Below are 27344 nucleotides of genomic sequence, written 5' to 3'. Positions count from 1 at the left end.
AACTCCGGGGTCTTCGGGTGTTATCCCTGACACCTCTGGACGGAACCAAAAAGTCCAGAACTCCATCTCCTGCAAACAACATTGCAGCCTGCATGTCTTGGTGCAGAGAAAGAAGAAGAGTCAACATTTCACACATCCCTGTGTGCCATGCCAGCAAAACATTGCATGTTGTATAGGTAAGTCACCCCTACAGCAGGCCTTACAGCCCTAAGGCAGGGTACACTATACCCCATGTATGGTCACCACTCTGTGAGTGGATTTGTCCCTGTGATATCCAAGCAGAACCTTAGATATTACAAGTGTGCGGGGAAGCCATGATAAGTGCATGGGCAGTACACTTGTGATTATGAGTTCCCCACCTACATGATGGCTTCACTGTACCCAAGTTGTTTGGTCCCAATCCCCTCTTCTTGATAAGCCCACACTGATGCCAGTGACTTATTTATTAAGCGGTACACCAAGAGGACACCTCAGAGTTGCCCACTGAAAACCTACCACCTATGAGTGTGTTGACTGACCGGTCTGAACCAACCAACCACCATAGACAGGTTTCTGACCTCCTGAGGGGAGAGCCTTCGCTCTGAGAGGGCAGGAATAAAGCCTGCTCTGGGCAGATTTGTTCACAGCTCTTCCATGCAGGATGTGCATTCCAGAGCGGAAATCTTTAAAGGCACTGCTGCATTTGGTATGTGACACAGGCCTCTCCAGATAGTGGAGATGCCCAGCCACCTGTCCTGACCCCACTTTTAACCAAAAAATAAACATGGCTATTGCAGGATGGATTATATTTAAACAATGTGGACGGGCCCATTATGTGTGTGTACTTACTTTAGTCACTGTTTGTGGCATGAGTTTGGACCCATTAAGTGTTATTAAAAGACCCCTCACACACCAACCTAGTTGGTGTCATGCTTCATCATTGGGGTCCAAACCAGGCGGCCGAATGCCCCCCGGTTGTGCTATGACGCCTGATTCCAGCGGAGCTGGTGTGGGTGCCAAAATGTGATGTGATGTGATGTGATATAAGACAGTTAAAAATACCTCTGGGAATCCTTGCCTTTGTATTTAATGTTGGCGGCCCAGGATATTGTTAAAATATGTGTGGTGCAACTACTTAAGGAGTAATGTACCTATGAGTTGGCTTATGTGTGGTGGTCTACATGTTTCAGCCCCCGCTGTGTGATTAACGGGGCTCTCTTCAGGACCAGAACGGTGAAAAGTGAGTGGCAAAAGGTGAAAATAGCCATGTGAAAAAACAGTGTTATACCTACACACGCGCTAAGGTGTGGGTTTCAAAAAAATATGCGTACTCCCAGACACTTTAAAATAACAAAAATTCAATGTTAAAAATAATATGGCCGAAATCGGGGCTCGGGGAAGAGGCTCATCCTTGGTCCAATTTGGTAGTGATGCGTCCTCTGCTGCAAACCTATTTGTGACCCCCCATGGTCCCGGCTGGTCCTTATAGCAGGATGGAGCCAATGACCTAGTTAGAGAAAGACTTATTATTTGTTGCCTCAGTGGTGTCCAAGACACCCTCAAAACTAAATCGCCAATGTTCAAGATGGTGGCATTGCTGTGCTGTGGAGGAAAAAGGAAGACCCCACCAATAACATTTGACTTATTCCAATACAGTATGCATATTTTCAAACTGTATAAAACACAAAGTGATCTGCTGCAATATGGGTATCAAGGTAAACAGTGTAACCGCAATGATGGACAAAGGACCATAATGGTAATATTTCAAAAATACCTGTCCCCAGGTACATACACAACGTATTATCAGACCTATTAATGCATTACACAATCCAGTTACATCAAGCCATATTTCTATCTTAGGGCCCTTGCAGTTTGTCAATTGTATGCTTGTTCTTTTCAATGAGTGTTGATCCTAGGTGATGTCAGTTGCCATGTTTCGGCCCTTTTCTTTATGGCCTCCTTAGTACTGTGCGGAACAGGTATTACCCAAACTTGAAACAAAAATAATATATACATCATTGGTCGAGATCTACGTCATAGGGTTAAACAACTTAGTTAAAAGACAAGAGTAAGACAAGGTGCTCTCATTGCTCTGGGACCCCAGAAAAAGTTCACACATCTATTGTTTTTTTTGTTAAATGAAGCGAACAAGCACACAGAATCGGATGGATGCCTGTCACCAATATGCAAAGTTGGGTAGTAACAGTTCTAGAATGATTTTCTGTTCCTGCTGCTAGGTGGCAGGTATATCCAGCCCATAATAAAAAAAGAGTCTACAGACTGAAAGTAACAGTCACCATAAATCATTTTTTTCTCTTTCTTTCCCAAACAGCTGAATGGGCTGGAATGTCTGGAGTTATCGTTCTTTCTTCTTTTGGTCTTAATTTAGATATTGTAGCCTTCACACCTGGAACTGAGTATTTATTCAATCGGTGAGTTATTATTCATGATTTTATAATTTCAATAGTAATAGTACAAGTGCAATCTAAGATACACTTTTCCATATCGTATTTAATAAGAACATTTCGGTTTCAATGTTGTAGTTTACCATTATATAATTTCATTCTTGCTAAGTCTGTAATACTCACCAGATTCAGTAACACCATCGAATTTAGGGTTGAGGATTAAACAAGCAGGCTAAATTGTAGACTTGCTGAGTTGGTGGTGGGAATGAAGAGAACCGTACTGTGCGCATAAACCAGATGGTGTGAGTATAGGTTGGCATGTTTGAAGTCACCTCAATGAGCTCACCAGCTTAGCAGGGTGAGTGTTCATGAAGACATTTCACTGTTAGAGCCTGAAATATAACTTCCGACAGTGGCCAGACTGGGAACACCAACCAGCCCTTGGCAATTTAGTTGGACCAGTCGCTTCGAGGGGATGGGGGACAAGAGGAGATTGCTAGTTAGAAGCACTCCTGGTGTTTTTAGGTCGAGCCTAGGCAGCGCAAGTGCTGCTTAGCGAGACATGCTGTATTCAGGTAGGGACTTGAAGCTCGCCCACTCCCCACCTATATATTTCATTGGCTTGGTTCATTGTCCACTGTAAACTGTGGCTGTTCATTAGTCAATAGGCTTAGTAGTCCCTCTTTAATACCGCCTTGTCTCATTTTGTAACCTTCCATGGCAACACCCCCTGTTACTTGTGTTGTTACTCTGTAGACTTTAATTACAGCCTCTGAGCACTATTTCAAGCTTTATGCTGCCTAAAAAACATAAATAAAAGGCATTTTAATTTACAATGCTACTAGCTCAAACTATCGTAAATGCGAGACCTATTGCATTGCAAATGCTTGTTGTTACACAGGGATGGTATCTGCTGGTGATTTTCTTACAGGGGCCGATATTGCAGCGCAGCTGCAAATCCGCCCCCAGTAACAAAAACACAGCCCCGCCACTGTAAAACCGGCCCCCACCCTTCCGGTGCCCGCTACTGCCACTCCGGCCTTGACTCCTGCGCTCATAGCAAATACTATAGTGGCTATCTCGAGCAGCAATTGAACGCAGTTTGAGCACTTACAATGTTAATTAGTCGAATTCTGGACCCATCTATCTAATAATTTCAGACAGATGATAACAGGCAGTCAAGTCTAAGTCTAAGAACCATAGCAGCCAATTGAGTCTGGTTGAGCTATTGCATATAAAGCTATGGTAATTTTCGTATGAACAGCAACAGAATCAAAATCACTAGGTCCACTGTTAATCACTAGGTCCACTGTTAGGGTGATACCAGAATAAATTGTAGCCAGAAAAAAATCTAGGTCCCTAGAAGCTGTTGCAAAAATGTGTTAAAAACTACTCAATTTCTTTGAACTTACTGACTTAAAATGAACAGCTGTCCCTGTTTTGTTGCAAACATATCGAACAATGCTTATTCTATAAACGAAATCATGTGTCTAAGTTGTCTGTAATAACAGTGTCACTCAGGTTTACTTTGCTCTATATGTGATGTGTGGTTGTTAGCAAAGCGATCAAACCACTGCATGTCGTTTGAGTAACTATGCTGGCTAATTTGTCAAATCTGCATAAACAAAGGTGCTAATATTAGTCCTAAAAAGCAGCTTTGTTGCTTTTTGTAAAATGTTTAAAAATCAAAATCGGACCAATTAAACCATTCATTTACAGTTACCATTCAAAGGAAAAGTATTTTAAAGCTAACAATATTTATCTTATTACATTTCCACAAATGAACACTTTTTTTTTAGCAACCTTTGAATTTCCAAATATTTCTTTAAAAAAAAATCATAACGCGTATTAGACATTAAATACTAAACCTTTCTTAAGGTGAGAGTAGAGACAATTCAAAACCTATCAATCAATCAATCAATCATTTGTAAAGTGCACTACATACCCGCGAGGGTCTCAAGGCGCTGGGGAGGGGAGGCAGTCGCTACTAATCGAACAGCCAGGTCTTGAGTATCCTCCTGAAGGTCAGCAGGTCTTAGGTCTGTCATAGGCTCAGTGGGAGGGTGTTCCATGTCTTGGTGGCGAGGTGGGAGAAGGATCTCCTGCCGGTGGTTGTTCTTGGGAAGCGCAGGACGGTGGCGAGTGAGAAGTCGGCTGGCGGTTGGGGATGAAGAAGGAGAGCCGTCTGTTGAGGTAGGCTGGGCCGGTCTTGTGGAGTGCTTTGTGTGCGTGGCTGAGGAGCTTGAAGGAAATCCTCTTGTTGACCTAGAACCAAATAAATTAATACTTTTACTCACTGCTCATTATTTAGATTATATTCCACAAGGCTGGAATAGGATTGTATAATTAAGAAGATTCCAAGTGACGTGATGTGTTATTCAGTGCCCGTAAAGCGTATCGCAAAGGTCCTTTATTGTTTCTGTTCCCTCCTATTAGATTCAAAGGTATCTCTCATGATTTGAAATGCCAGTGATGTGATTCAGAAAAAGAATACACTCGTTCAGTTATCACACAAACTCATTATCTAAAATTCTAATAAAGCCCTTAATATTTGTTATATCATTCTCTCTTACCAGTTTATCTGTTTCTCTCAATGAATATGATTATTTTTGCAAAAGTGCTGCATGAGTAATGAAGTGTCGCTTTGAGCTATTTGAATATTGGGGACCCTTAAGAAAGAAAAAAAACACTTCTGACAACTCATTGCCAGAATCAATGTAAGATGCGTTCACAAAGTCAGTAAAAGATTATGAGACCATATCTGGCAACACTTACCAGCACTCCAGTTTGTGGCCTAGATCCACCCTGTTTGTAAGTGGACCCTAAATCCCTTTAGCAAATCACTGATAAGTGTTCTTTCTATGAAGGTTTTGCATAATTGCTCTCTTGCTAGCCTCAGAAACAGTTTGGAATATGCCATTAGTAAGTAATACATCAATGTTGCCACTTGTGAAACTTTTGCCCACTTCTAATCTGCAAAGTGTGTAGAATTCTTGCATGGTGTTATGGGTGTAGTGAGATTCCTAACTTGAGCAAAACAAATGCAAGTTCTTTGTTTTATCATGATGGCCGGTAGGTGGTCAACTCCCTGGAGATCAATATGACTCTCATATCTACATCATTATAATTTGTTGACCCTACTCTCTCTCCGCAGTGACCACTCCGGAGTGCGGTGGGCCACCTAAGGTATTTCATACTCCCAACCTGGATACCCTCACACAATGGATAATGACCCTGTCTTGTGTTTTGGATGATAGGTTTAGGCCATTAGTGTGGGAGAGAAGGGACATGGGAATGTTTGAACTGTTAATACATGTACATAATCTACCTCTGGTGATGCCAGACTGCCTATATCTGAGTGACTTGCACCTCCACATAAAGCTTGTCCCTTAGGTGTCTCATGACCTGCCTTGAGATGACTAGTGCTGTCACTGATCGGACTAATACCACACCCATGAAGTACAACTGCTTATCCTGAACTGGGTGACACATCTAAACGTAGACATATAATTACCTACTTAGAGAGGAGAGATATCCATAACGCCCTACTACAAGAATCGTATTTAAAAGATTGAGCCCACAGACCATTTGCTGCCCGTTGGACATCCCACAGGTACTTTTCTAAATGTTCCTCCTATGCACAGGGAACTTTCACCCTCATCGGTAAAGGAGTGCTTTACATGCCGCTGGGTGCTTTAAATGATGACATGGGGCGATACACATTGATGTGGGATAGTCTGGCCACGTAAGTTGGCATGCTTATTAATTGTTATGTGTCTAAAACTGACAATCCAGCCTACTCTGATAGACTCTAAGTCCGTTTATGGACATTGGATCCAAACACGTCCTAAGGGGTGGTAGGCATTAACATCACATGAAATAGGGAATTGGGTAGGTCACACACCCCGGTCACATATCATAATACTTCAGCAAGGCATAATCGAGACACTATGGAACAGCACAAACTCATGGATGCATGGAGCACACTGCCTCCATCCCTTAAGAAAAGTACCTTCTATTCTGGGGTACGCAATAGTTGGTTGAGATTAGACTATTGGCTGGTGTCCAAGGGGGGGTAGCTGGAAACAGAAAGTTACCCACCTAGCATGCACATATTTTGACCACTTCCCGGTCTTAATTGTACTGTGCCCCCTGTCCCTGCCTCCTCAGTAGCGACATGGAGGCTATCCCCTACTCTACTACTAAAGGCCCTTTCACAGAGGAACTAAGAGAATAAATTACTGATTTTTATGATCGGAACATAGACCCTGTCCCTGCAGTAGGCCCTATATGGGAGGATTTCAAAGTCACCATACAAGGAGCCTGCCTAGCCAAGGGTGGAGAGAGCTTGTGATCAGTATAAGAACAGCTTAGCAAACTGCAAAAGACTTGAGGGTGCTAGAAAGGCAGCTAGGTAACTGTGAAGACCATGACTTCTTTGAACAAATTCATCTCGCCCTGTCTGAGTATCAGGAAACTCAGAAAGAGAATGCCTTTATCAAGTGAGAGGCCATGATTATCACTCTGCTTAAATGCGGGAAACCCCATAATCATTGTGAATCTTACAGGCCCTTGTCACTCATAAAATGTAACGTCAAGATTATCTCAAAAATCTAAGCTAATCGTTTTTCCCTGCTTATTTAATTTCTGATCTGATCAGCTGAAACAGGTTTTATTCCCAGACGGTCAACATCACATACCTTACTGACACTATTTGTGCTCTTGCAAGATATTGATCTTGATATTACTGCATAGGCAGCTTTTTTGGATGCCACCAAGGCTTTTGATTCACTGAAATGGGATTACTTAATGATAGTACTGACGCTCAAATATGAATTTACCTTAAATAAATGAAAAGACACTAGCTGTTTGACAAGACAGGAACAAGTTGGTAAATGCTGCACATAGGAGAGTCTCAACAGAGTTTGTCTGCTCAAAGTCTCTCGGTATGGAAACTTTTGGGAATCATTATATAAAGTTTATGAGGTACAAGAAACCAATTTCTACATTCCAAAAAAGCATCTCAGTCATAAATTAACATGAAGGACACAGATGGCTCTCGACCTTCGGGGGGAGCCAGTATAGGCAGTGTGTGTGCCCAGATGTCCAGCTTGAGTAGCGCTTGATCTCTATGTGTGGTGTGTATGTTGTATTCTGATTGGCTGAGTTTTTCAATCTACATGAGGTATCTTGCTTTGTGGTGCTTTGGGGGAACTCAAGCCTTCTGGCCATTTATGCTTTATTGGGGTAATTTGCCTCAGACCAGTTTGAGGTGCTTCCATCTATCTGTGGAGTAAATCAGGGTTTTCCATGGGCACGTGTTTGTCTTTGGGTTAAGAGCGACCGCATCTGTGACCTAGTATTGAATAGGCCTGGGTCATAGGTCCTGCCTAACTACATATCACTGACTCAGAGTTGACCAGGAGGTCACCTTGGGTAAATACAACCGCAGTGATGAAAGTTCATTAAAACTCCTGAAATTTATATGGCAGTTACTGGTATAATTCTTATCGGCATTCTTAGCAATGTCCATACAGTTGTCATGGTGTACATCGATATTGCCCTTATTGGTATTAACACAGTTAAGCTTGCATATGTCATAACGTGCATTGACATTGTTCTTACTGACAACAACGTTGTCATTTGCACAAGGATTAGGGATACAATGATATTGTTACTGCCAGTGTTGGCACTGCTGTGTGGGCACAAGCTTTGCCATACATTGATATTGCAGAGACATGTATTGGCATAGTAATGCAGGCACAGGATATGACATACATTGACATTACATTTATTGGTATTGCTTTTGCAAGACCTTCACATATCATGGTATTCATTGGCATCGTATTCACCCATTTCAACATTCTCACCTCTAGTTGATTCTTCAACTATTCTATTCTCCCCTACGTCATGACAGTTATATTATTTGAAAGTGTGTGTGTGTTTTGCGGTTACCTTTTCCCTATCTATGTGCATGCTACCTAATTTGCAGACTTCTTTTTTACAGCAGGAAACTCCTACTTGTGGGAGAACACATAAGTATAATAATGTGAACCAGCATCCACGAAAAGATACTATGCAACCACTCCTGCTCCGGGACACCTCCGTCCTTCTACATGTCGGCTTGCAGATGATGCAGTTTTTGTTTGGCACAATCCAATGCCCCATTGTTCATATTTTTTGGGAAATAATATTACAACAGGAAGCACCAATCTTGGCACACACCTCACCCTCATCGGGGTCATCAAGTCCAATGCGTACCAATGTTGCCTCACCACAAGGCGCACGGCTCTCAAGTCTTCCTTGATGGCGTTTAGTCCTAGCTCAGTATTATTTATCATTTTCATAATTTCCCACCTGGTAATCTATAACCAGCCAGCGTTCGCTTTGGTTTGCATGATGGAAAAGGATCTGTATCTTCAAGCATTTACTTGAGTCTGTATGAACAGTTTACATTTTTCTGAGATGTCTTTGTACTGAGCTCATCCAAAATAATCAGCAGTTCTTCTTGCTTGAGCCTGACAGACTTGTTTTCTTCTGTAACGGATGTTGAGACAACTCTGGCTGGTCATCTCTATGGATGACCAGGGTTGGTGTGTGTATGGTCATGAGGCTGGAGACCCTGCCATCCAGGTATGAGACTTGGTGTAGGCATGTCCTTTGTGTGCATTACCATGCTGCTTCTTGCCCAACGGTATTGTTCCTTTGCCACTGCACTATAAAGAGTGCAGTGTAAGCTTCTGTACAAATAGGGGCCACCCCTTCCCCTCCACCCATTTGTAGCTATTGATTTTGCTATCCCAGATTTCCTGGCACTGGTGTCTATGCTGGTGGTGGACCCCCTTCCATGGGACTCATTTCCCCTTGGGTGGTCGAGGTGAGTGACCCTGCACTGGAATTCCATGTCTGAGGTCCATTTGTCATTAAAGAAGGTAGCCCCAACGAGTGTTATGTACCACCCTGGGACCACAGAAGGAGGCGGGAGCAGAAGTATTTGTGCACTGGTGCAGTGATCTTGATGCCCCCAGGAAACTCTTTTCTACAAAATCACAGGACAAACAGTGTCCTCCCCTAGAACCCTTTTTGCGCTTCCTGTCTACCTCGGATTCAATGTCACTCAGCTCAATAAAGAGGTACAGTGCAGTGGGGTTGGTCTCATACTGAGGGATGTTTAATCAGTATCCTATGAGGTTCTACTCTATTAGGTTGGTTTTCGCCCGATCCTAAATAAGTACAGGTATATGAGGCACTTTGTTTTTTTGGAGGGTAGCTCCTGTGATAAGTAAGGTCTGTGTGCGTCTATTGCGTGAGGTATCAGTTAACAGATATAACATAACAGATTCATAGTTTGTGTGCCAACGTTGGTCATGTGTTGATACCAGATATTGTATAGGACCGCGCTGTTTAGTGCACGAGGAAAACTAGTGTTAAGTTCAGTGTAGGTGTATGTGAGGTGAGGTGAGGTGAGGGAGGTCACTGGGCATGCGTTGCATGAAGTACAGCTGATGATATTAGGCATACTTTTGGCTCTGGTGGGGCTCAAGAGCCTCCCCAGCTAAGGAGAGCTTGTAGAAAAATACAAAAACACATCGCTTAGAAAGCTTTCCTAGTCTGTAAGATAATCTTCAGGGGGAGATGTATGTCATCAGGGCCTATCGTCCACTGTCAGTTGTCTGGTGGTTGTTGTTTGTTGTCTTTGTCTTGGTGCAGGGCAGCAAATTAGCTCTGAAAACAAAATTGCAAAAGTCAGTTTGGGATCTGTGTTACTTGAGCGATTGGCCTTGTGAAAAGTCTTTTGAAAATGTTTTGACTGAAGAAATGGCGGGCTGCAGCAGTGTTGGTGCACTTGTCATTTGATAAGTGGTGCGGGTTGTTAGCTTGGAAAAAAGCACATTACTAAGCTTTTTCTGAACATTCCAGCGTTTATTTGTAAACTATACGCTCTATGGTTTTACTGGGAAGCGAATTGTCCCTAGATGTACTGGAATGAGGTGATAGAGTGGAATAGGGAGGTTTAATTGATTTTAGAAGGTGCTAGATTTTTTTGGGTAAATGGTGGCTTTTAAACAGTTTTAATGTTATTCCTATTAAGCGTTTCCGCCCTCTCTTTGATTCAGCAGGGACAGTACTCTTTGCCCGCGGGCTGCTACGTTTAAAGGTGTGATGTTTTAACTTGTGCTGGTGTCTTTTTTGACCAGCATGGGCTGTGCAATTGTGAGGAGATGCAGATATTTAATTTTAAGCTTAGGTTTTTATTGACACGTGTCCGTCTCTTGGATCTCAAACATGTGGTGTAGAACAAGGTTTTTTTCCTCTAATTTAAGCTCAGCTACTGAGTGACACCCTTCTTCTACATTGGATAGAGATTATTTTGGCGGTGTTCTGCGGGTCCCAGTGGGCGGTTGCCTGTGCTTTTTGGGCGCTGCTCATTTAAAAAAGGAGACTTGAGGTGGTTGGATAGTCATATGTGGACACCCATTGGAACCTGCAGGAAACAATGGCTGGGGCTATGTTGGTTTGCAGTGTTGTTTCGACAAGGGTCAGAGGATAGGACTTTATGTGCTTGGCTAACAAACTCAATGGATTTTCCAATGGACTGTGGTTATGTGATTGGATTCTTTAGAAGTTTTGATTATAGTGCTGCCATTGTGGCCATTTCTCCCCTCTGTGTAGTGAGGAACCTGGCTCCTGATGCTGGTGTATTCGTCTCATTTTGGAACTAAAGGAGGGCCTCCATATGGAGATAAACCATTAGGCTTACACTACCTGCCCAAAGTTGGACTTGGGTGAGCGGTCCTGGGTGCTTATTTTTATGCACCTACTGGGTGTCCTGCACTCCTTCTGCATCAGCATGTTCACCCCTGATGGGAAACCGCAGAAAACCCTTCCCTTGGGGACCAGCAGCAGTGGGGGCCCTGGGCCCCCCGTTGACGCCTAGATGGAAAACTCTGGCGGTGAAGGCAGGTAAGGAAGTGTAGCTGGGAGCTTATTAGAGGGGATAAGTTGTTTTGAGGGATGTTTTTGGACTAATGGCATGTTTGTACCCAGTAATTGTGCGAGGGCATTGCCACCCCAGAAAGTCAACCCACCTTGACGTGGCTGAGGGTCGGGCCCCAGCAAGACTGAATTCCCTGTTTGTTGCAGCAATTGCCATGCGCTGGGCTATTAACCCAATGTGGTGGCTGTGGCCAGATTCCCTTGAAGCTGATTATGTGATATGTGTGTGTTGTCCTAGGCTTGGCTTTGAGGGTGGTTGCTCCATGGGGGCCATCCCTGTACTATCCCATTCTGATTGTGGCATATTTTTAGGTGGTACTGATTACCTAGGTGGCTCATTCTGTGAGAGGAGTGGCAGTCTACGAGGATGGTTTTGGCCCAGCCTCCTTGACCTCGGCCACAAGGAATGGACGGATACCCTCTGGGGTCTATAAGCGGAGCTCCTCTTGAGATGGGTGCCACCTGAATGTTCGTGGCTAATGTGGCCCCTTCAAGGGCCATCTTTTTCAACCTATGTTAGGCCAGTTTGGCGGTGTCTCTCTGGGCCTACTTCAGGTTTTACTGTCCTTCTCCTGTCTCTTCCGATGATAGTGTAGTATATGTACCTATATTTCCCACCTATGTTTGGTGTCTAAACCTACTACACTATCTAACCCGTATTAATCTCAGTGTAAGTAGTCCCTTCTTGAGGATGTCGTAGAAGAATACGAGAGGGGACATGTGTAGGTCCAGGGCTGTCCTAGCTCCTGCCCCCATTGGTCTGTCTAGGAATTCAGTCTTGGTCTCCACAGGCTTTATGCTCTCTGCCATCCACCCTCCTAGGGCTCGGAGGTCAGGGGGACAAAGAGGATGGGTGTTCTATTTGGAATGACACCGTGTAAAGACTATCAACCCTAGTCTTACATCACCTCCCTATTTAGGAGTTGGAAGGGAAAGAGACCTATTTCTTATTATAGCCCTCACTCACTCTAATTGTGACATGCTTCATCATCGGGCTCACCCCAACCTCTAAAGGTAGGGGTGAACTCAACCATCTTTCAGAGAACACTTATGAATATATTGCGTATGGGGGCGTAACGTTGAAGATAACATTCCTCCCCCACTCTTAAAGTATCCGTTATTAGTGGAATGGAAGGGAAGGTTAAAAAATACTATAGTAACCCATGGATGCAATCCTACGGGCTTATAGAGGATTATTCGCCAGATGAGCCCCAACTTGACCAGCATGACAATGAAGGAGAGTAAAAGGGTGGGACTGAGAGACAAGAAAGTTGAGATATATGTAATACCAAACTATGTATCGATGTGTCACATGTACATTCATTTGGAAGATAATGTAGTGGTGCTTGTGTATCAGGTGTTTGGATATTAATGTTATACTTGTATTGACAGAAAACAAATATTTATAAAAATATATATATATAGTAGGGTAGGAGGATATCATGGTCCTATGATCCTAACCTAGACAGCAACATGTTTCAGCCATTTCTATTGGCCTATTGATGGTCGTGGGCTTTCGTCAGGGTGGGATGCGAAGAAATCACTTCCCCTAAAGTGGGCATGCAATTTACATGTGTTACACTACAAGGATTTTTTTTGGGAACAAGTCTAATAATTGCCACTGTTTTCTAAGAGGAATTACCTGGAAAAGAAAATGAGAAAAAGAGAAAAAATACATATCAAACACAATTTGTAACGTATGTGTTATAACCCAGAAGGAGGCACATCGCTGCCGTGAAGCATCATAGTGTTGTCCCCCTTCAGAAGATACCCTGGAGGTGTCTGGTATTCTGTATAGGACACCAGAAAAGGACACTGATCTGATATGGTGGTCAAAAACGAGTTTTATACCAGTGAAACTCAACCACGGTTCTTCAAAAACCATATGGACTTTGAAGAGAGCCTAAAGGTAATTCAAGACCTTTTAAGAACCCAGGAGTGGGAATGGAATGTCCCAAGAGACTGAATCATGGAACTGGCCAGACTAACTATAACTTAGAATTTCTTCAGCTGTAAGGAGAAGATCTACCTGCAACACCACAGAACATCAAAGGGCAGCACGTTTGCCGGCACCTTGGCCTGCCTATATATGAGTTTGTTTGAGGATCACAACATCTGGGCCAACAACTCATACAGCAACCATATACGACTTTGGATTAGATACATTGAAGACATCCTGGGGATCTAGCAAACAAACAACATTGCCACATTCTCCTTCGACGATTAGATAAATGAAAGAAATCCCTCCTTGAAGTTCACAATAACACATTACAAGAAACAGGTGTCTTTTCTGGATTTAAATATTACAACTGAAGAAGGAAGACTATATACTTCACTTTACATTAAACCTCCTGATCGCAACAGTCTTCTTCATTTTGAAAGCGCACCCGCAGGAGCACTCAGAGAAAATCTAACAGTAGGGCAGTTTATGCGAATAAGACGCAATTGCTCAAAAACTGAGGACTGCAAAAAAGAGGCAGAAAAACTCACTAAGAAACTTCAGGATCGGATGTATCCATCGCAAATATTGAACAAATAAAGAAAAAGAGTGCACAACATTCCCAGAGACAGTCTACTCGAAAAGACCAACAAACCAGAAAACCAAAATATAATATGCGGCACAATATACAACTACGGGTCACATTTAATTAAGAAAACCATCAATAAACATTGGAGGTATACTGACATCAATTCAACTGGATTTTGAAAAACCTTTATTTTTATTTAGAAAAAAACCAAAACATTTGAGACAGGCTGGTCCACAGTAACACCATCAGCAGAGCGATTGACAGACAGGACCCACTCTGGGATTTACCTCCGGTAATGGGTAATTTCCCATGTGGAAATTGTGCAGTATGTTCTTTGACGACACACACCAGGACTATCGACCTGGGACTTAGGACCCCATAGGAACAAAGAACTCACACTAACTATAACAGCATGAATGTTGTATATATGATCCCCTGCTCATGTTGCACAAAATACATTGGTATGACCACCATAGAAATCCGTATCAGCGAGCACCGAAGCACGATTCGCTGCAAGAGGGCTACGACCAAATTTACTTCCTAGAATTACATCATAGAGACTCTGAGGTGCAGTGGACGATCATAGAGAAAGCAAAGCTACAGAATAGGGCCCAACAAATGCTTCTTCTAAAAGAACAAAGATGGGTGTACCGATTACAGGCACATATCAAAGATCTCACTGATGGCATTTCCTGGAACCAGTTGAATAATCTAAATAGTTAATCATTTATGCTCAACATCAGGTTAGAGACACATATCTTATAGCCCAGCCTCCCTGGAGACATTTTTCTTCCCGTAACACACCCTTTGAGGTAATTCTATCCAGCACACGAACAAGACGCGTCTCTCTTGTCACCCCACAGAGAACCTAGAACAAAATTGGGATTTCTCATGAGACCACCAAGCAGATCTTAACCCTACACTAAACCAGAGAGAATCCAGCTTTTGTGAGCACTTTTAAATAATGTTAATATGTTGCCTATGTACATTTGAGATATAGTTGCTATGTGTAATGATATGATATCCACCGAGACCATATATTCTGAACTCTCTCCACCACCGAACCAAGCCTCTTTTTAGCTGACTAGTAGTAATATCTGTGTTTCTGTACATACCAATCACTACATATAAGCTCTAAACGGCCCAAGTATAGCTTGACAGGTCTCCTTCTAAACTATGTTTTCATCACACAGGCATCAGCCTTCATGGTGGGATTCCTCACTTGCAAGTTTCCCCCTAGATAAGCTGAACAAAAGCCTGACACTTCCGCTACGTATAGGAGTAGTACACCTCTTGCTGGCCTGCGACATGTGCCGCATTTTCAGCATGGGATTTTGTCTTCTCGTACTACATGCAAGTATAGCTTGACAAGTCTGTCTCCTTCTAAACTATTCTTTCTTCCCATGGGCATCAGCTTTCACGGTAGGATTCTGCACTTGCAAAAATCCCCCTTGATATGCTGAACAAAAACCCGACACTTCGTCTGCATACACAATCAACATGCGACCGGCTATCCTGCATCACGCTCCAAATTTACAGTGCAGGAGCTTCCCTCCTGCACTATGTGCTATTGAATAAACCTGTGATTCTGACAGACTTCGGAACCTCTGAGGGAACGTGAGTTTGGTCACGTCCCCTCTGACACTGAGCAAAGTCCGCTCCACACATCCCATAACAACGTATTTCTTAAGATTGGGCTGGGTGGGGCCCATAGCCCTGTGTTCCTTTCGTGCCTGCGAAGAAGATATTTAAACTATGCAGCTGCACTCGCATATAGGACAAGCAGGGGAGCGGAGCACATAGGTATTCTACGAGGATGGACCTTTGAAAAAGTGAGTGTCTTTTTATGGCAAGGCACCTGCCATACAAATACGCCTCCAAGATTACCACTTGCTGCCTCCAATGGCATTTATTTTACATTTTCTCGACATTATGTTTTTTGCTAAATCTACAGCGTGTGACTGCAAGGCCTCACGCCCCCTGTTGGGAGCTGGTGGCCTGTTAAATTTGGGTGAGTGCCACTGACCGCCAATGCATGTACATAATACTAGGACTGTTCTATGTATATGTGACACTTTGTAGCAACACTAATTGTGAATGGCATGAGTGAATGAAATAATGCATGTATCTTCATCCCATAGACAATATGTTTTTGAACAACCGTGGTTGAGTTTCACTGGTATAAAACTCCTTTTTGACCACCAGATCAGAGCACTGTCCTTTTCTGGTGTCCCATACACAATAACAGGCACCTCCACGGTATCTTCTTAAAGGGGACAACACTATGAAGCTTCACAACAGCAATATGCCTTCTTCTGGCTTTATGACACATACATTACAAATTGTGTTTGATATGTGTTTTTATCTTTTTTTCTCTTTTTCTTTTCCAGGTAATTCCTTTTAGAAAACAGCGGCAAGTATTAAACTTGTTCCAAAAAAAAACTTATAGTGTAACACATTTAAATTGCCTGCCCACTTTACACTCATGTGTTTGGGGGAAGTGACTTCTTCGCATCTCACCCTGACAAAAGCCCAGGACCATCAATAGGCCAATAGAAATGGCTATAACATGTTGATGTCTAGTTTAGGGTCATAGGACCATGATATCCTCCCACCCTACTATAGTATTTTTTAACCTTCCCTCTCACTCCACTAATAAAGGATACTTTAGGAGTGGGGAGGAATTTTATCTTTAATGTTACGCCCCGATACACAATATCTTCATAAGTGCTCCTTGAAAGGTGGTTAAGTTCACCTCGACCTTTAGGAGTTAAGGTGAGCCCGATGATGAAGCATGTCACAATTAGAGTGAGTGAGGGCTATAATAAGAAAAGGGTCTCTTTCCCTTCCCACTCTTAAATAGGGAGGTGATATGAGACTAGGGTTGATAGTCTTTACTTGGTGCCATTCAAAATAGAACACCCCCTGCTCTGTGTGCCCCTTTCTCTCTGTTAGGAACCATCCGGGTTCTAGAAGGGATACTTATTTGTTGTTGCTAATTATTCATAGTGAGGAAGTATCCCTACCTACCTCTTTGGTGAGGACCTCTCTACCCTTCCGAGGACCCCCAAGGGCCCCCAACCTTTGTGAAATAGACTGGGAATAAATCCCTCATGGCATCCAGATCTGATGTCTATATGAGTTAAATGCGGCCTGTCATGGTCAATGTTGATAAGCGCGACTGCTGGGATGCGGGGTCTGGAGAACACTATTTCGGTCTGCGCCCCAATGAGGCTGCTGAGCAGACTTTTGATGTCATCTATAAATAGGATTATTCCTGTGATGTTCTTTTCAGATCAGGAGATCAATTTTTCTGCCCCGTCGATCAATGTGGGCAGTTTATTACTGAGCCCTTCTTTGTCAATCTGTGCTCCAGGCACATTGAAGGTTCCTGTTGCACCTTGTTGGAATAGCGGATAAATCCTGGCTTGGGGTAGCTTTGTCAGTTTCTCCCTGAAGTAGCACTCCCATCATCTTGGGCACTCCTGCAAGTTGTGGAAGTTCCATTTTAGATCTCCCCCTCATTGACAAATGCAGTCCTCTGCAAAGGCCATGTCCTCGAGTTCAAAGGATCCCTCTTCTGGCAAAGGATGATCATATGTTTAGACAGGAGCTAGCAGGCATACAGATGCTGTTAAAACCAGAAATGCCCACTCATTGCCAAGGTCATCTCCTGGACCCTATCTATGCTAATTGGGACACCTTGACCGTAGCGCCCCCAACTCCCGTGATTTGGTCAGACCATTTTTTAGTCTCTTTTCGGGTAGCGGTCCCGGACAGTGGACCTCAAAATGGGACCGGCATTTCAAACAAACGCAGGAATTGGGCTAAGTTTTGCCCAGAGGCATTTAACAAAATAATAGAATCAGGAGGCCCTCTCGAGGGTGAGGAAATAGACTCTGCATGCGAAACACTAGACCTGCGAATCCAAAAGGCGCTAGACCACACAGCGCCATGGACTCGGAATGCACCAGTGAGGAAATCCAAATCCACCCCTGGTTCAACACTGAACTGCGATGACAAAAAGCAAAATGTAAAAGTCTAGAGAGAAAATGGCGGAGGTGTTTTTCGGAGACAGAGAGAGCTGAATATAAGAAAGGCTTAAAAGATTATCATGCCCTGATCCGGAGAACTAGGAGAACCTATTACTGCACCAGAATTAAGAATGCGAACAACTCCATGAAGGAAATGTTCCTAGTATATAGGGAACTATCGGATCTCGCCCCACTGGCAGCCCCGATAAATGGATCAGTCAAAGCCTGCAATCAAGTAGCAGAGTACTTTGCCAGTAAAGTAGACAAAATCTACGCTGCTTTTCCGGAGGCAGCTAGAGTAGGAGATGGGAGGGTGGAAATTCCCCTGACTACACAGGACAGCAACTGCCTCTCTGCATTTCTAGTACCCTCACGAGAAATAATATGTCATATAGCGGGCAGCATTAAATCAGGATCACCGAATGACCCAGCTCCCCCTAAAAAGACTTTATGGCAGCATAACCACTCTGGAGCCCTATATTAGTCACTTACTTGCTCTCTCCTTTGCATCAGGACAGGTACCTGTTTCATGGAAGAAAGCAATAGTTCTTCCTCTGAGAAACAAGCCCAATATTAGTTTAGAAAATCTGGAAAACCTGCGACCCATCTCCCTTCTTCCCTACTTTGCCAAAATCGCGGAGAAAGCAGTCAATAAACAACTCTCTGCATTTGCTGAGACTAACGGACTGCTCCACCCCTCTCAGTCGGGATTCCACGCTCTACACTCTACTGAGTCGGCCCTGCTGTCTTCAACGGAAGCCCTACGGAGATATGCAGATGAAGGCCAGACTGCGGCACTGAGTCTCCTGGATCTCAGTGCCGCTTTTGACACTGTAGCGCATCACACACTGCTACAGTGTTTTAAAAAGGGAGTAGTGAGAGGCAAAGCATGGGAGTGGTTGGAATCATTCCTAACAGGCCGCAGCTTCCAGGTCGCACAGGGACATTTCAGGTCCAAAGAAATAAAACTCAAACAGGGAGTGCCACAAGGCTCCAGTCTCAGCCCCACCTTATTTAATTTGTATATGACCCCTGTTGGAGTGATCACAGACAAATTTGGGGTTGAGACAGTGTCGTACACAGACAACACACAATTGATTGTGACTTTGACGCAACCAGAGGAGCAATGTGCGGCCAATTTCGCAATCTGCTTGCTGGAGTTGGCCAAGTGGATGGCGGACAACTGCCTCCGTCTTAATGGAAATAAGACGGAGGTACTGATCGTAGGCAAATCCCCATCAGTGTGGACCTCAGCATGGTGGCCGGACGAGCTGGGTGAATTGCCCACACCTAGCAATCTAGTGAAAAACCTAGGAGTTTGGCTAGATAAAAACGTATCCTTCGACCACCAGACCAAACAAGTGGCAGGCACTTGTTTTGGTACACGACGGGTGTTAGAATTGGGGGTCTCTGGTTTGCGCAAGTATGCACTTGTGACAAGCAGGGACCCTCTCCTCTAAGTCAGGGCGAAGGATGACCCCTTAGAATTACCCTTGCTCACCCTCTAGGTGCGTGGCGTGAGCAGCCAAGGCTAATCTTCAGGCGTTAGTTAGTTAAGCATTTGTAATCACACACACAGTAAAATATACCAATCCCCCCACAAATGGACACCAGGCTGTAAATATATAAAAATACGCTTCTTTATGTAAAAATATATATATGTAACTCAACAGACTTATCACAAGACCAAATAACGTTTTTGTTGCACCACAGGTTGTAAATAGGCAAAGGCTCTTAGTTGTAGCTTTCAATGGTTGTTTGTTTGTTCCACGAAAAATAATTCAATTGGTTTCCTTCAGAAAAATAGTTCTGTAAGTGTTCTCTCCGTGTTATCCCCTTTCAAAGGATAGTCTCTCTCTGTCCTGGGGCTTTGGGACCCTCCCCGGCCTTCGGAGCGCCTCTCCTGCCCCTACCAACTCTCACGCATCTCGCGGTATGCTTGGAATGGATACCAGAGAGGGCCTCGAAGAAACCCTGGGCCTTTTCCAGAGGTGGGGGCTGAGCTGCGGAGCAGAGCAGCAAGCAGGCGATCAGAGGAGCCCCGGACCTTTTCCAGAGGTGGGGGCTCTCAGCTGCAGTGAGGAGCAGGGAGGGGTGAGAGGAGCCTCTGGGGCCAAGGCACCTTCAGGAATGCTTTCTTTCAGGAATTGTCAGTGCAGAGGGGTCCCTTCTGACAGCGGAGGATCTCCGGGAGGCAAGGCACTCTTCACAGTGCGGGGTGCGGCCTCTCCTGGGGGGGCAGAGCAAGGCAGGGCAGCCGGGTGCAATCAGATGCACGGGGTCCAGGCTGCTCGAGTCCCCGGGATTCCGGCGGGAGGGGCTGAAGTCTCCTCAAGGGCTCCGTGAAGCAGGCAGGGGTAGAGGAGCAGCCGGCCTTAGCCCTGGGGCAGAGAGCGACTCCGGGTGGAGCGAGGCTCTCAAGGGCAAGAGGGCAGGCTGGCTCCCGAGTACCACGGCCCTAGGAGGGGGCGAGAGGGGGCAGACTTCACCTCCGGCGGGAGGAAATACTCGGCCTCAGGCAGGGGACGAGCCAAAGCACAGGAGAACCCACTGGTCCTGGGGTTCAGTTCAGGGGGCAAGCTCAATCAAGCCCTTGGAGAAAAGTTTCAAGCACAAATCAGCAAAGTCTTTTAGCAAAGTCTTCTCCTCTCCTTCCTCAGCAAGGCAAGCAGCAGGCCAGTCCTTCCAGCGTCTTCTTCTCCTTCTATTCGGGCAGAGGTTCTTTGTGGTAAAACAGGATTCTGATTTACAAGGAGCAGGGCTCCTACTTTTATACACAGTTTCTTTTGTTCTCACTGGCCAGGGGGGCCTCTGCATAACTGCTCTCAGCTCCTGAGCACTTGTGGTGGGTACTTCTGCTTCTGCATTCAGTGTGAGGGCAGGCACATCAGCCGCTCCCCAGGGGGGCGGAGCCGGCATTGTGAGGACAGGGGCAGCCTGAGCACTTTGTTGACAAGCTTCAGTCCTTCCTGGGCCAGGTGCAGGCTGAGTCATCAGTCGCTCCCCAGGAGGGCGGAGCCAGCATTGTGGGGGCAGAGCACAGCCTGATGCATCATTCAGGGGAAACTCCCACCACCCACTAAGGTGTCATCCTGCTATTCACAACCTGTCAACTCCCAGCCCTGTCACTCACACAACTCAGACAGTCAGATACACACAAAAGCAGAGGCGGGCTGAAATGGTTAGACAAGCAAATGCTAGCTTTCTAAAAGTAGCATTTGCAAACACAGGATATTAAAATAAACTTTACTAAAAGAAGTATTTTATTATTCTGAGTTCAGGCATACTAAACATTAATTTCTACCATGTTCCCTGAACCTGCTGGGATTATAGAGTGTAATAATTCCAGCAGCCCATCTGGCCTAGAAGGGAACTGGTAGCCTTACAATAGTGAAAAACGAATTTGGCAGTAATTCACTATTAGAACATGCCACACACATCAGGGCATGTTCTACCTTACACTTACAATGCACCCTGCCCTCAGGCCTACCATAGGGGTGACTAATATGAAGTTAAGGGAAGGTTTAGGGGCTGGCAAGTGTGTGCACTTGCCCAGCCAGCATGACAGTACCAGACTGCACGCAGGTTCTGCAATGGCAGACCCTAGACACATTTTAAGGCTGCTTCTGTGGGTGGCGCAACCAGCGCTGCAGGCCCACTAGCAGTATTGGCATTCACAAGCCCTGGCACTCCTGGTGCACTTTACTGGGGACTGACAGTAAATCCAATGAACCAATCAGGTATATCAATCACATGTACATTTTACAGTAGGGAGCACTTGCACTGCGGCACGGGTTGGCCGTGGCGCAGTGCCCTGAGTAGCGGACACCAGCAAAAACATTTGAGGCACAACAGCAAAAAGTGGAAGGGAAACTCACGCCAAGGTGCCAGGTCTAACACGTGTCCCCTCCAGCTGAAATGTGGGGGGAACTACCCTTCCCCAGGGAGTTCCACATCACTAAGGCGGAAAAACCTGGACAGACCGTCAGCATTGGCGTGATCTGTGCCAGGGCGATGTTCCACCGTAAAGTCCATACCCTGTAGGGAGATGGACCACCTCAACAGTTTTGGGTTCTCACCCCTCATTTGCATCAACCATCTGAGGGGCCTGTGGTCTGTCTGAACCCGGAAGTGAGACCCAAACAAGTAGGGTCTTAGCTTCTTCAGCGCCCAGACCACAGCAAATGCTTCTCGCTCTATTGCACTCCACCTACTTTCCCGTGGAAGTAACCTCCTACTGATGAAGGCTACAGGTTGGTCCCAGCCCTCCTCAGTCATCTGTGAGAGAACAGCCCCTACACCATGCTCTGAAGCGTCTGTTTGCACTATGAATTCCTTGGAGAAATCAGGAGCCAAGAGCACGGGCGCCGTGCACATGGCAGTCTTCAGGGTGTCAAAAGCCTTCTGACAGGTGTCAGTCCAAATCACATTCCTGGGCTGCTTCTTAGAAGTCAGCTCTGTCAAGGGGGTCACAATAGTGCCATAGCCCTTGACAAACCTCCTGTAATACCCAGTGAGCCCCAGGAAGGCTCTCACTGCAGTCTGGGTCTTGGGGGGGTCCCAAGCCAGGATGGTTGCAATTTTGGGTTGCAAGGGTGCCACCTTGCCACTACCCACTTGGTGTCCCAAGTACACCACTGAGCCCTGCCCAATCTGGCACTTGCTTGCCTTGATTGTGAGGCCTGCCTTGCGCAGGGCCATCAACACTTCCCAGAGGTGTCGCAGGTGTTCTGGCCAGGTACCACCGAACACTGCGATGTCATCCAGGTAGGCGGCACTGAACTCATCCAGCCCAGCCAACACCTGGTTGACCAACCTCTGAAAGGTGGCAGGGGCATTCTTCATCCCAAATGGCATAACCCGGAACTGGAAATGCCCATCTGGTGTGGAGAATGCTGACCTCTCCTTTGCCCCATCGGTCAAGGCGATCTGCCAGTACCCAGACGTTAAATCAAACGTGCTGAGGAACCGGGCAGCCCCTAGCCGATCAATGAGTTCATCAGCTCTGGGGATAGGGTGCGCGTCAGTCTTGGTGACTGAATTGAGTCCTCTGTAGTCCACACAGAACCGGAGTTCAGGTGTGGCTCCCGGCGCAGCAGCCTTTGGGACCAAGACCACGGGGCTGGACCAAGGACTGCTGGAAGACTCAACCACCCTAAGAGCAAGCATCTTGGAGACCTCCTCCTTGATGCAGGCCCTGACCCTGCCAGTCACTCTGTAAGCTTTATGCTTCACAGGTAAGCTGTCTCCTGTGTCCACATCATGGACGCACCAATCTGTGACACTAGGAACCAGGGAGAACAGATCTGGAAACTGCCCCAGCAATTGGCGGCAGTCTTCCTGTTGCTCAGGGGTCAGAGTGGGTGAGAGGTTAACTCCATCCACTGACCCATCTTTCTCACAGGCCACTAAGAGGTCAGGAAGAGGTTCAGACTCCTCTTCTATTCCATCATCAGTGGCCAGCAGCATGCCCACTTCGGACCTTTTCAAGTGGGGCTTGAGGCGGTTAACATGTAGGACCCTTAAAGGATTCCTGGGCGTCTTCATGTCCACCAAGTATGTCACTGGGCTCTTGCGCTCCACAACCTCAAATGGACCTGTCCACTTATCCTGAAGTGCACAGGGTTCCACTGGGGCCAAGACATACACCTCTTGTCCAGGCTGAAGCTCTACCAGAGTGGCATTCTGGTCGTACCACCGCTTCATCTCTTCCTGGCTGGCTTCCAGATTTGCCTCAGCAAGTTGTCTGAAGCGCCTGGTCTGGTTTCTGAAGGCCAGCATGTAACTGTATACATTCTGGGGAGGTTTCCTGGGAGATTGCTCCCAGCCTTCCTTTACCAAACTCAGTGGTCCTCTCACGGGGTGACCATACAGCAGTTCAAAGGGGCTGAACCCTAGGGACTTCTGTGGCACCTCACGGTATGCAAAGAGCAGGCATGGCAAGAGGACGTCCCACTTACGCCTCATTGGACCTTCCAGGCCCATGATAATGCCCTTCAGGGTTCGGTTGAATCTCTCAACCAACCCATTTCCTTGGGGATGGTAAGGGGTGGTGAATTTGTAAGTTACACCACACTCTTGCCAAAGGGACTTCATATATTTGGATATGAAGTTGGTCCCCCTGTCGCTCACCACCTCTAGAGGGAATCCCACTCTTGAGAAAATTCCCATCAGTGCACGTCCCACCACGGGGGCCGTCACTGTCCTCAGAGGGATGGCTTCAGGGTACCGGGTGGCATGATCCACCAAGACCAGGATGAACCTGTTGCCCATGGCTGTCTTGGGGTCCAGAGGCCCAACAATGTCAATACCCACTCGTTGGAATGGAGTACTGACCACAGGGAAGGGTTGGAGGGGAGCCTTGTTCTTCCCTCCGCTCTTCCCACTTGCCTGGCAAGTTGGACAGGTCCTACAATGAGCATCTGAGCTCTTGTGCATTTGGGGCCAGTAAAAGTGGGTGACAAGCCTGTCATAGGTCTTGTCCATCCCCAAATGTCCTGCTAATGGCACATCATGAGCCAGTCCCAGTAGGAAGGCTCTGAACTTCTGGGGTACCACCAGCACACGGGCTGACCCAGGTTCAGCAGCCTTAGGCTCCGAATACAGGAGGTCGTTCTCCCAGTACACATAATGTGTTTTGGCCTGAACACCATTGGCCTGGTCTGCAGCCTGCTGCCGCATACCCACGAGAGAAGGGCATTCTTTCTGCTCCCTGCAGAATTCCTCCCTGGAGGTGCCTCCTTCTTGCTGCCAATGGGTCAGCTCAGGCAGGTCCCCCAGTTCAGCAATTTGTTCCCCAGTAGGCTCCAGGGCATCCCCCTCAAGGTCTGCTTCCTCCTGGACCGTGGGAACAACAGGGGCCGGCTTCCCGCGCCCCCTGCGCCTTCTCTCTAGGGCCGGTTCCTGGGCCTCTCCTTCAGGCCCCAGGACCTCTTGATCACCCCTACTGGCTGCCATTGACCGGGTGGTCACGCACGCCCAGTCAGGCAGACCCACCATTTTCAGGTGAGTCGTCTTCTCCACCTTTTCCCAAGGGGAGTCCTCCAAGTCATTCCCTAGCAAACAGTCTACAGGCATGGCTTTCCTCACACAGACCTGCAGAGTACCAGAGACCCCCCCCCACTCAAAGGGAACTTGAGCCATCGGACACTGACTCTCTGAATTATCAGCGTTGATAACCCAACAGTAGGCATGGGGTACAACCTGCTCTTGAGACACCAGGTGATGCCTCACTGCAGTCACACTGGCTCCTGTGTCTCTAAGAGCCTCAGCTTTCTTACCATTGATGGTCACCACCTGCCCGTATTTCTTAGTGTTGTTGGGCAGGTAGTTGGTAGGGACCATCTCGCTGTCTCCTAGTGAGACTAGGGTCATCTGAACAGGATCTCCACCCCCCGGGACCATTACTTCTTCTCCTAAGTGAACACTGGTCACTTGTCGGGGCGGAGCACCAGTGGGTGCTGGTTTTCCAAACAGGAGACACTTGGGGTCACTGGCTATGTGCCCCGGGTCACCACATCTGAAACAATTGAAGGGCCCCTTTGGAACAGGTCTACCTGTCGGGGCCCCACTCTGCTTTGGGGGTGGGGGAGGCTGAGAACCTTTCTGCTGGTTCCCTTGGGGATTACTTTGGGGGCCTTTAGGGAACCCTTTCTGTTTACCCCTGTCCCCCCCACTCTTCTGCTGGGGACCCTGCCCACCCTTGGCGGAGTCTCCCACTGGACCCTTGTGGACCCTGGTGCTGAGCCAGCGGTCCGCCTCCTCAGCAAGCTTCCTCGGGTTGGACAGCTTGCTATCAATCAGGTGCTGGCGTAACTCAGGAAAACAGTTATCAGACAAGTGCTCCCATGCAATTAAATCAAAGAGACTTTGAAAATCATTCACCTTGTTACCCTTCACCCAACCATCCAGGGCTCTGCAAAAAAAATTCACATACTCCACATACGTAGTCCCAGGACGCTTTGCACACCCCCTGAACCTCTGTCTATACATTTCAGGGGTAAGCCCATATCTGGTCATTAAGGCCTCTTTCATGGGGGGATAGGAACTCTGTTCTTCAGTGGGCAAATCTAGCAGGGTGTCCCGCCCTTCGCTAAGGAACCTCCCCCACAACCCCGCTCCCCAATCCTTTTCAGGGACCCGGTGGGAGGACATGGCTACCTCATATGCCCTAAACCACTGTCCTATGTCATCCCCCCTAAAGAACTCCTTAACTACATCTTTGGGGATGTACACCCTGGACTCTACCTGCACCGGCGTTGTGCTGCCACCAGAAGGAGTTGTTCCCAAACCTCTCTGCTCCAACTCCTTCATTCTTAGGTCATGGTCCAGCTGGCGTTGCTGTGCCTCCATGGCCAATCTTTGCTTGTCCATTTCCATTTTTTGCTTTTCCATTTCCATTTGTCCAGCCAATTTTGCCATCTCCATTGCATGCGCCCTGTCTGCTGCCCTGTCAGCCAGCTCCTCTGGTGACAGGCCTCTGGGGGGCTCCACAGCGCCATCTGGTGGAATGATATCCACCGGGGTCTGGGGATCTCTTGACTCTTTCCAGGCTCTCAGCGCCTTGATGTAGTGGGCTTTCTTCTTGCACCCTGTGTGCGCAGCTCTGAACTTTATACAGAGGTCTCTCAAATCCTGTACTCTGTAGCCCTCTAGGCCTCCTTGTTCCCAGTCCACATCATCAATTCCAGAAATCACAGAGGGTGCCCTTCCAGCAGGGAGTGAGCCAGGCATGGCTCCAACAATGGCAGATGTCTCCACAAAATAAAAATAAAAAATAAAAAATGGAAACCTGTGGCTGCGTTATAGGTCTGCTCTCCCTATGTGGTGATCAGCAATTCACTGTATGTCAACTACAAATGCAAATTCGCAAATCCTCACCGCTGCGTCCAATGTTAGAATTGGGGGTCTCTGGTTGGCGCAAGTATGCACTTGTGACAAGCAGGGACCCTCTCCTCTAAGTCAGGGCGAAGGATGACCCCTTAGAATTACCCTTGCTCACCCTCTAGGTGCGTGGCGTGAGCAGCCAAGGCTAATCTTCAGGCGTTAGTTAGTTAAGCATTTGTAATCACACACACAGTAAAATATACCAATCCCCCCACAAATGGACACCAGGCTGTAAATATATAAAAATACGCTTCTTTATGTAAAAATATATATATGTAACTCAACAGACTTATCACAAGACCAAATAACGTTTTTGTTGCACCACAGGTTGTAAATAGGCAAAGGCTCTTAGTTGTAGCTTTCAATGGTTGTTTGTTTGTTCCACGAAAAATAATTCAATTGGTTTCCTTCAGAAAAATAGTTCTGTAAGTGTTCTCTCACGTGTTATCCCCTTTCAAAGGATAGTCTCTCTCTGTCCTGGGGCTTTGGGACCCTCCCCGGCCTTCGGAGCGCCT

The 27344-nt window shown here is 46.4% G+C and overlaps 1 protein-coding gene across 1 annotated transcript in view; it reads left to right on the top strand.

Moving 5' to 3' along the window:
* The window catches only part of LOC144823935 (sperm-specific sodium:proton exchanger-like), a 5382759-nt gene that overhangs the window by 822966 nt on the left and 4532449 nt on the right, over nucleotides 1-27344 (top strand). Inside the window, exon 4 of the mRNA XM_078682869.1 lies at nucleotides 2312-2411. Coding sequence (XP_078538995.1) covers nucleotides 2312-2411 — 100 coding nt within the window. The remainder of the gene's footprint in view (nucleotides 1-2311; nucleotides 2412-27344) is intronic.

Source organism: Lissotriton helveticus, chromosome 3_1 (genome assembly GCF_964261635.1).
Source record: "Lissotriton helveticus chromosome 3_1, aLisHel1.1, whole genome shotgun sequence".
Taxonomy (NCBI): Eukaryota; Metazoa; Chordata; class Amphibia; order Caudata; family Salamandridae; genus Lissotriton; species Lissotriton helveticus.
This window is presented reverse-complemented; position numbering and strand designations above follow the sequence as displayed.